Source organism: Sinocyclocheilus rhinocerous, unplaced genomic scaffold (genome assembly GCF_001515625.1).
Source record: "Sinocyclocheilus rhinocerous isolate Xijiao unplaced genomic scaffold, SAMN03320098_v1.1 scaffold436, whole genome shotgun sequence".
Classification (NCBI taxonomy): domain Eukaryota; kingdom Metazoa; phylum Chordata; class Actinopteri; order Cypriniformes; family Cyprinidae; genus Sinocyclocheilus; species Sinocyclocheilus rhinocerous.
This window is the reverse complement of record NW_015631718.1, coordinates 391,445-400,762: the sequence shown is the minus strand read 5'-3', so window position 1 is coordinate 400,762 and position 9,318 is coordinate 391,445. Positions and strand designations below refer to the sequence as shown.

The 9,318-nt window shown below is 39.6% G+C and overlaps 1 protein-coding gene across 1 annotated transcript in view; it reads left to right on the top strand.

Annotated features, from left to right (window-relative positions):
* Nucleotides 1–9,318, top strand: part of LOC107741881 (zinc finger protein 507-like) — a 16,101-nt gene that overhangs the window by 4,739 nt on the left and 2,044 nt on the right. The window contains exons 2-6 of the mRNA XM_016554677.1: nucleotides 567–2,728; nucleotides 3,153–3,270; nucleotides 6,820–6,931; nucleotides 7,614–7,718; nucleotides 7,798–7,932. Of these exons, the coding sequence (XP_016410163.1) occupies nucleotides 569–2,728; nucleotides 3,153–3,270; nucleotides 6,820–6,931; nucleotides 7,614–7,718; nucleotides 7,798–7,932 (2,630 nt within the window). The 5' untranslated portion in view covers nucleotides 567–568. The remainder of the gene's footprint in view (nucleotides 1–566; nucleotides 2,729–3,152; nucleotides 3,271–6,819; nucleotides 6,932–7,613; nucleotides 7,719–7,797; nucleotides 7,933–9,318) is intronic.

The window sequence follows — 9,318 nt, the reverse complement described above, 5'->3', positions numbered from 1 at the left end:
TCGACGCGTTTCAGAAAGGCGGGGCATAGAGGAGAAACCGTAATGTACAGTATGTGGAAAATAATGTGTTTTTTTTACCTTAAACCGCATAAACACATTTCATTACACCAAATACACAAAATAATGTTCTTTTTAGCAACATCATATGACCCCTGTAACAAGACAAATTCCTTGTATATGTAAACATAGTCAGAAATCCTAATCAGAAAAAGCTTTATTGATAACTATGTTATACCATACTGTAACATATCAAACAAGCATTATTTAAAACCAGTTCTCACAGAACAGTCTGTTGTTATTTTAGAAATCACTTAATCTGTCATGAAAAAAAAGAAACTACTGATTTGCTAGACGGTAATTAGTGGGTGATATTTATAGGTTTGTGAAGTAATGGCTATTCTTGTAAATATGTAAGGAGCGCCTCTGCCAGTTGACACAAAGTTAAAAAAGATTGTCAAACCGTTCCCAAATCCAGCATTTCTCAACTTTTTGTGAGCTGTAAGTTCCTGTTTACACAGTTATGTTGTTTCATTCATGTTTTTGCATGCGTTTTATTCATTTTCCAGGGATGGAGGACAGTAGTGGAGTTGCTGTCCTTGTGCCTCACTCTAGAGGCCAGCGGGATACCGTCTTCATTCCCGACAGATGTCTTCATGGTGCCGAGGACCAGCAACGGCAGCAGCAAAAGCAGGCTGCCGACTCTCTTATTCAGGTCATTGAGAAGCTCAGCAAGATCGTGGAAAAGCGGCCCAAACGATGCACTGTCTCTGGGAAAAAGAGACCCTTGATGACCTGTGCTTCTGTACCGGTTCCGGACAGCAGGGACAGCACTGAAGGGCTCACACCTTGTAAGAGATCCAGAGAACAAAGAGATGACTGCCCAATATCCAGCAGCACACCGGGGCACATTTTCGAATCCGAGCCTTCAAGTTTAGGCACTCGGACGGTCACCTGCTACCAGTGCAGTATGTGCAGATTTGTCTCCCCTAAATTGGAGCTGTTGAAAGAGCATCTGCTGCTTCATGACGAGCAGCACAGTGACCTCATCCTCATGTGCTCAGAGTGCCAGTTCACTTCAAACCATCAAGAGGAGCTGGTGGCACATGTAAGACTTCACCTGGAGGAGGGCGATCATGCCAGACACATCCTATATGAGCAAGGGATCGCATCGGCAAGGAGCGCTCACCAAAAGATGGCAGTTTTGAAGGTGAGCAATATGGAATCAGACAAGACGTCTACGCCGAAGAAGTGGTACAGCTTTGAGCAGGGCAGGTACCGTTGTCTCATCTGCAACTATGAATGCATACAACAGCGTAATCTGAAGACCCACGCATGGAAACACGCTGGCTTGGTTTACTGCTCGTACCCCATATTTGAAGATGAGACAGACTGCCCTGATACTTTACAAAGCACCCGTTCTCATTTGGTACCAGCAGGTAGGGAGGATACAATTGTAGTACTCGCAGCAGTTGGAGGAAAACCTCAGACAATTCATGGCTCTTCCAGCCTCCAGCTAGAGCTGTGTGCTTCACCAGAAGTGAGGTGTCAAGGGGAGAAGGAAGGTTTGAAAACAGTGGAGACCAAACTCCCAGTGATTAGTCAAGTTTTTTCTCTTAAAGACCCAGAGAAGCACTTGGTGGAGGTGCAGGTGACACCAGAAGCACAAATGGAGCTGGAGTTGGAGACTGAGAGCCAACAGGCAAGCTCCGACAGCCTCCTGTCCTCTGCACAGAAGATTATCAACTGCAGTGGCAACAGCGCTGGCCATGTCAACGTCATCGTGGAACGTCTTCCCTGTGCCGAGGAACCGGTGTCAAGCAAACCTCTGCTCCTCAGCCCAGAAGTACGAGGTGACAAGACCCTTCTTTCTTCTGAGGAGCCAGATTTAGAGAGCCAACACCTCCCTGTATGCTACAAACAAAAGGAGGAGGTTGTGATTGCCTGGAATGGAGAAGATCGACAACAGGAGGAAGAGTCGGTGTCTTTGGGTTCTTCCTCGGATGAAAACATGCCACCGGTTCGGAGGAGGACTTACTCAGAGTCTCTTCGGCTGCATTCTTTGGCAGCCGAAGCATTGGTGGCCATGCCCATGAGGACCCCAGAGCTCAGCAAAACCGCTGCAAAAGATATCCATGACCTGAGTACTCAAAGCCCTGACACAGGCCAGAGAATTATAGAGATTGCTGATACCACCAACCTTAAGGTGTCTTCAGGAGAACTCGCTGCTGCAGTTGGAGATGCAGGTGCACTTCTTAACATTGGCTTCCAGAGTTCAAAAGATTCTCGAGATGTGCTGGTCGAGGGACCCTCCAAAGCTGGAATCAGCATGTCTCTTTTGACTGTAATTGAGCGCCTGCAAGAGCGTTCAGACCAAAACACTTCAGACGAGGACATTCTGAAGGAATTGCAGGACAATGCCCAAAGCCAACATGCAGGTGGAGTTCCTGGGGGTGCTGCTGTGCCTAGTGACATTTCCACTACAGACGGTCTGGTGGAATATATTGCTGGGAGCGAAAGGCCCTACCGCTGTCGACTGTGCCTGTACAGCAGCGGAAACAAGGGTTACATAAAGCAGCACCTACGTGTACACAGACAGAGACAGCCCTACCAGTGCCCCATCTGTGAGCATATAGCCTGTGACAGCAAGGACCTGGAACGTCACATGATCCACCACTTCAAGCCTCGCATGTACAACTGCAAACAGTGCACTGAGAGGTTCCACTACAAGGTGAGGAGAGAAACAAACCTGTCAGGTGGAAATAAGCATTAAGAAAATAATTTATTCGAATGTACCTCTATTGGAACGAAAAAGTATTTAATTGGGTCTGTCTAGTAGCTAATTGGGTCTGTCATTACCACATTTCACTCAATTCACACCAAAAAAAAAAAATGTGATTGTCATCATTTACTCTTATGTTGTATGACTTTTTTTTTTTTTTTCTACACAACACAGAACATATTTTGAAAATTTTTAACATGTTTTGTTTATGCTATGAAAGTAGGTGGGTCCAAAACTTAAATATTTTACTCCATGTAGTTTGGCGTACTAGAGTTCCTAATATTGGAGTGCACTGCTCTCCCTTCCTTCTGCTTTATTAATAAACTTCCTCCTTATGAAGCACTGATGATGGTTTTATTAATACCTCATTCAGAGTCAGCTGAGAAACCACGAGAGAGATGGGCATGGGATAGACGACATGAGCAGCACACTGACCCACGTCGCTGAAAGCACAACAATCATTGAAGAGTCAGCCAAGATAACAGATGAAGGTGAGAACTGAACAAATCTCCAGTGCTACACAATGAAACAAAAACAGTTTTCTAAAACATTCTACTTATAGCGTGATGAAACGGACGCATATTCGATTGTAACAGATTATCGAAAAAGAAATAAATGTAGGGTGGGGATTTTGATTGGATTTTGAGATGTTGCACTCAAAAATGAATACAAGCTTGCAGTCGATTGCGGAGGGGTGGGTTTTAAACCGTCTAAATGATTGGAGAATTCTGGCATACGTGACTAGAGATAAGTGGCATTTTAAAGTTTCCCTGCAGTCATGATTAATGTCCCTTAAAAACTAAATTTTGATTATTAAAATTACATATTTAAATGCCCCCCTCCCCCATTAAAATAATTTCTTTGTCTTAAAATGGCTTGAATGTACACCCTTAAAATGGCTGAAAAACTAAATTTGAATTTTGTACTTAAATGTTATCAAAATTCGAATTATATTCAAATTTAAAATGCATAATTTCAGTTAGGGTGAAGAAAAGCTTTTGGCTTCTCTTGTGAGTCCACAAGAGGGCACATCGAGCAAAATATTACTAATGCACGTTTATTCAGTAAGATAACATGACTATCTGTGAAAAAAAGTGCATAATGTTTAAAATAATGTTTATAAACCATATATAATTAATTAAGTTGCTTAAACAACTATAAACAAAACAGTAGGTCTGTGCGATATTGAAGAAAAATGCGATATGCGATAACTCATTAAATAATGAGATAGTCGATATGCGATATGATAATGCTTAATGTGCCACATGCTCAGATGAAACAGCTTTACTCAGCTGTTGCTGAGTCAGTTCTGTGAACTTCTATAACTATCTTGTGTCATATACAGGGGTGTGAAGTAACAAATTACAAATACTCACGTTACAGTAATTAAGTAGTTTTTATCAGTAATTGTACTTTTGAGTAGTTTAAAAATTGTGTACTTTTACTTTTACTTGAGTACATTTTAAGTGATGTATCGGTACTTTTACTCCGCTATTTTCCTCCATTTGTGGTCGTTAGATGCTTATTTTAATTTTATTTTTATCCATCAACGTGATTGGATAGAAATTAATAGGTCTCGTGACTTTCGTCAAATCAAATTGTGCATAGAAAACTTTAACCGCCAACTGTTTATCATGGCTGCTGGAAGTGCATTCTTCAAGCATCAATTCAGTCGCATCTTCCTCTAACTTAACATGTTAAGGTAAATTTCAAATTTCTGCTTACTAAATTATTTGTATATATGATTGCCTATCTACACGGCCTGAAATTTGGTGTGAGGTTGCGGGTATTGCATACAGTGTTAACTCCCGCAAGTGCCACGTTCGGTAAATTGCCACTCACTTATAAGACGCGCGATCTGCGCTGCCTCGTCTCTCTCTCTCGCGTGCGTTCTGCAGAGGTCATGTACAGCGTTTATTATGAGGGGGTAGAATCCACAGCTCAGTACTCACTACTCAATACTCATGAGTACTTTTAAATAGGCTACTCTTTTACTCTTACTCAAGTAGTTTTTTGGACAAGTACTTTTACTCTACTCACACTCCATTTTTTGGAAGGTAATGGTGCTTTTACTTGAGTATATTTTTTCAGTACTCTTTCCACCACTGGTCATGTATATATATATATGTATATATATTTGTATGTATGTATGTATCAAGAGCTCCTGTAAAACCACAACAAATTCCTTGTGTTTGCGCACACTTAAGTGGTGAATAAAGCTAATTCTGATTCTAATATAACTAACATACATGTTTCACTTTTTGTGAGAAGAAAGTACCCCTACAGCAACTTCTGAAAGTGAACGGTAGTTTTACTCTAGCATTACATAAAAATGTCATTTTAACATTAGTTTAATCATTTTAACATAAGTTTAGGAACTGAATAATAAAAAGGAAAAATACAACACTGCTTAGTATTTACTCTATGAATTCAATATGCACTGATTCTTATTTAAGCTATAAAAGTTATTTAGGTAAGAGCAGTGAGTTATTTTCGATGTTTCGATAATTTCGATATATTGCACAGCCCTACAAAACAGCATCATGTATGTATGCATAGTTTAATACAAAGGGCGGAAAGCCAATCACACAGAGTACATTTCTCATTTAAAAACATGAGATGCAGTGGGATGGGGAAAAAAACCACCATAAAGTCTCGATATATGTTTTTTTTTTTTTAAGTTAAACCTAAATTTAATTTTACATGGCTTTCTAAACATGCGGCTCTCTTGTGCGAGATGCAAGTGCAACGGTGATAGATGTCCCTCTACAAAATGCGCGAAATATGCTTTCTGTGTAAACGGCTTGGTTTCAGTTTTGACGTAAACAACATCTTCTCCACATTGATGTTCTCTTTTTCCGCAATATTTTTAATGAACAGCGCAGCAGCGCCGCATCTAGTGGCTTCAACTGGACAGGCTAACAAAAACATAATGTAACGACACTTACATCGTTATCGCATCTCGTGCGCCACTGGTAAGGCTGTCTGATGCACACCTAAAAATGTGGATTTTTATTTTAAATTCGACGAATATTCAAAATTCTCTTTTTTTTTTTTGACAGACCTATTTAGTATACTTGGATCCAAGAATTTGCTAACCAGCCTCCACCTCCACTCAATCACACCAGCTCAGACCTGCTCCACTTGCACTTAATTAACTTGAGTAGTAAATGCTACACAATAGCAAATGACAATATTGGATAAATGGTTATCAGACAGTCACTACATATGTGAATTTATTCAAATTCTGAATGGATTATAGCTTAGAAAGCACACAACTTGTACTCCCCTTATAATTACTAAAAATATGTCACTCATCTTAGTTCATCGCGATCTCATGATGTTCCGTTATAATCACTGCACTCTACTCTGCACATTTAATCTCTTTATTACATCACATCTGTACTTTGCGTGTTATACCGTATTGTCCCGAATATAAGATGATAGACTAAATGTGTTTTACTGAGAAAAAACAAGATTTGGTTTTTAAAAAGCCTTTTTCCAAAAGGTACATCTGGAAAAAGGGGGGGGGGGTCGTCTTATAATCAGGGTCGTCTTATATTCGGGACAATACGGTAATGAGAGGATTCTTGAGTATGCAGAACCCTGCACTAAACAAAACATTGGAGTTCTGAGCCCCGTGCAAGTTGACAAGATTGGTTACATGCTTGTGATGTATAGGAAACAAAGGCAGTTTCAAACAAAGTTTTTGAGACTCTTTGGTACACCACAGTTTTAAGGAGAAAATGCACAGCATTGGTGTTGACTGAATTAGCACATGGTTTGTCTTTAAGGATATTTAAATCACCAAACATGTAAACAACATTAGGACTTATTATTGTTCACAATAAGATCAATAACAAGTATTTACAATATATGTTCAGTGAATTTTCATGTCATGCCGACTTTAAAATGACAAATAATGTGTGATTATCATTGACCCTTTTTTTCTTAAACATGGTGCCTGTGGTTATTTAACAACTTAGAACTTGGAGACATTCTTTTTTTCTGATTTGTGTGTATTTCTCTTTCTTGCTCAGATTCGGTTGGCGAGCAGAGCGTTTTCAAATGCGATGTGTGTGATTACACCAGCTCCACATATGTTGGGGTGCGCAATCATCGGCGAATCCATAACTCTGATAAACCATACAGGTTTGGGGAAAATAACTTTTTTCACACTTATAGAATATAAGGATAAATTTAGAGAAATGTACATGGTTGTAAAAGATGCATTACACAAGGAGAACAAATCAGAAGGAATCAGATGTGTTGTATTACGTTTGGCTGGAAATTAAAGCATTACTAGTTATCACCACAAGGGTGCAGTGGTGCTTAGGATAAGTCTGTGCTACCTGCAGTCATTGTGTAGAGTCATTATATGCAATAAAAGAACAATATCTTTTTCTCTTCAACGCAAAGGCGCATACACTCACCCGATCACATGTAAGCTCACACAAACACCTCAAGGTCCCATGATGGTCTCTTTGTGTGTGGTGATGCGTCTTGCTTCAGTTCTGCTCACCCATGATCATTTCAAACAGCTTCTGAGAGAGAGGGTTCTTTTAACACAGCCGCAGGATCCATTCAAGGCCTGCAATGTATTGCGTTTGCTGCAAGCAGCGCTTTGAGCTCAGCCTCTCTACAAACAGCCTTTCATTGTTCTTCAAATGCAGCCCTTCAAACGTTCAAACACACAGCCGCACACACAAAACACAAATTACCACACGAACAAACATCGCCTGACCCCTCTTGATAGGTGCCCCGGAAGGTCTCTTTTCAAACTGCGGCCTTGAGCCGCTCTAATTGTTTATCCTGTGCCGCACGACCCCTCTAGGTGCTGCAGCTGTGATTTTGCCACAACTAATATGAATAGCCTGAAGAGCCACATGAAGAGACATCCACAGGAACACCAAGCCATGCAGCTGCTGGAGCAGTACAGGTGAGAAACAGACACTGAGCTGGTGTACAGAACTTGACTCTACGTGGAGATGGGTCGTAATCTTCATTCTGTGCTACAGGTGCTCGCTGTGTGGTTACGTGTGCAGCCACCCACCATCTCTCAAATCCCACATGTGGAAGCACGCAGGAGATCAGAATTACAACTATGAGCAAGTCAACAAGGCCATCAATGAGGCCATTTCCCAGAGCAGCCGGTAAGAAGGCCTTTTTACAATATAGATCATTTTGCGTGAGATACTTCTTTTTTATTTTGCTCTTGGGTGAGTCGATATAGCTGAGACATTATAATTATATAATGAGATTTATTGTATTTTTTTTTCTTCTCAGACCTGCCCTCTGTGACTTGGTGATGTAGCTAAACAAAAACTTTCTCCATTTTTTTCAAGCTTTTGCTGGTTTTTGGTGTCTCAGTATTTAGGTTTGCTCCGAAATTTAAAGGGTTATGTAGTTAAACATAATCAACACACATTTTACCACTGTTTTCACTAAAGAACCTTGAGGAAAATTATATTTAATACATTTAATTTATACTCTATATTTCAAAGGTTTGGGGATGCTAAGATATTTTTCATGTTTTTGTCTCTTATGCTCACCAAAGCTGCGTTATTATTATTATTAGTAGTATTATTAGTTTAAATAATACAGTAAAAACAGTAATATTATAAAAAATTATTAGTTTAAAAATAAATGTATTCCTGAGATGGTAAAGCTGAATTTTCAGCAGCCATTACTCCAGCCTTGTCACATGATCCTTCAGAAATCATTCTAATAAGCTGATTTGCTGCTCAAGAAATGTTTCTTATTATTATCAATGTCGAAAACAGTTGTACTGCTTAATATTTTTGTGAAAATGTGATATCTTTTTCTTGTTCTTTGGTGAATGGAAAGTTCAAAATAACAGTGTTTATTTGAAATATATTAATTAAAATTAAATTAAAAATATATTAATTTATGCTTACAGTAATAATATCTTAAAAAAAAAAAAAACTCAACCCCAATGGTAGTGTACATAATAAAACTGTGTGGTAATAATCATTTGCCTCCATATTAGGGCTGTCAAAATGACTGAAAAACTAAATTAGAATTTTCTACTTAAATATTATCAAAATTCGAATTATATTCGAATTTAAAAGACATAATTTCAGTTAGGGGGGAAAAAAAGCTTTTGGCTTCTCTCCTGAGGCCACAAAAGCAAGTAGGTATAACTGCAGACTGGAGATAGATTTTACTCGATCCCTTTGTTCTAAGCAACGGGGGCGTCCCGGGGCTCGAAATTCGCAGGGTAGGAGGGGGTAGTGATGCTGGGTGTAACTAAAAAGGTGCCATTGTCCGGTGAGGTCCGGTTGGGGAGTTACGGAACGATCTCATATCGCATAATCTTATTAACTGTTTATCTCCTGAACTGCAACTTTCTTTATCACGCTATTCAGCGTCAATCCCGCCGTGCAGTCAACTTCACTGGTTAAGGTTAGGGTCAGGTGTGGGGTAGGTTTAAGGGTTAGCATTTTTTGTAGCATAGTGTAGGAAATCAACACTTTAATTGACACAACCAATAAAATCTTTAGAATCAGCTGTGGGGC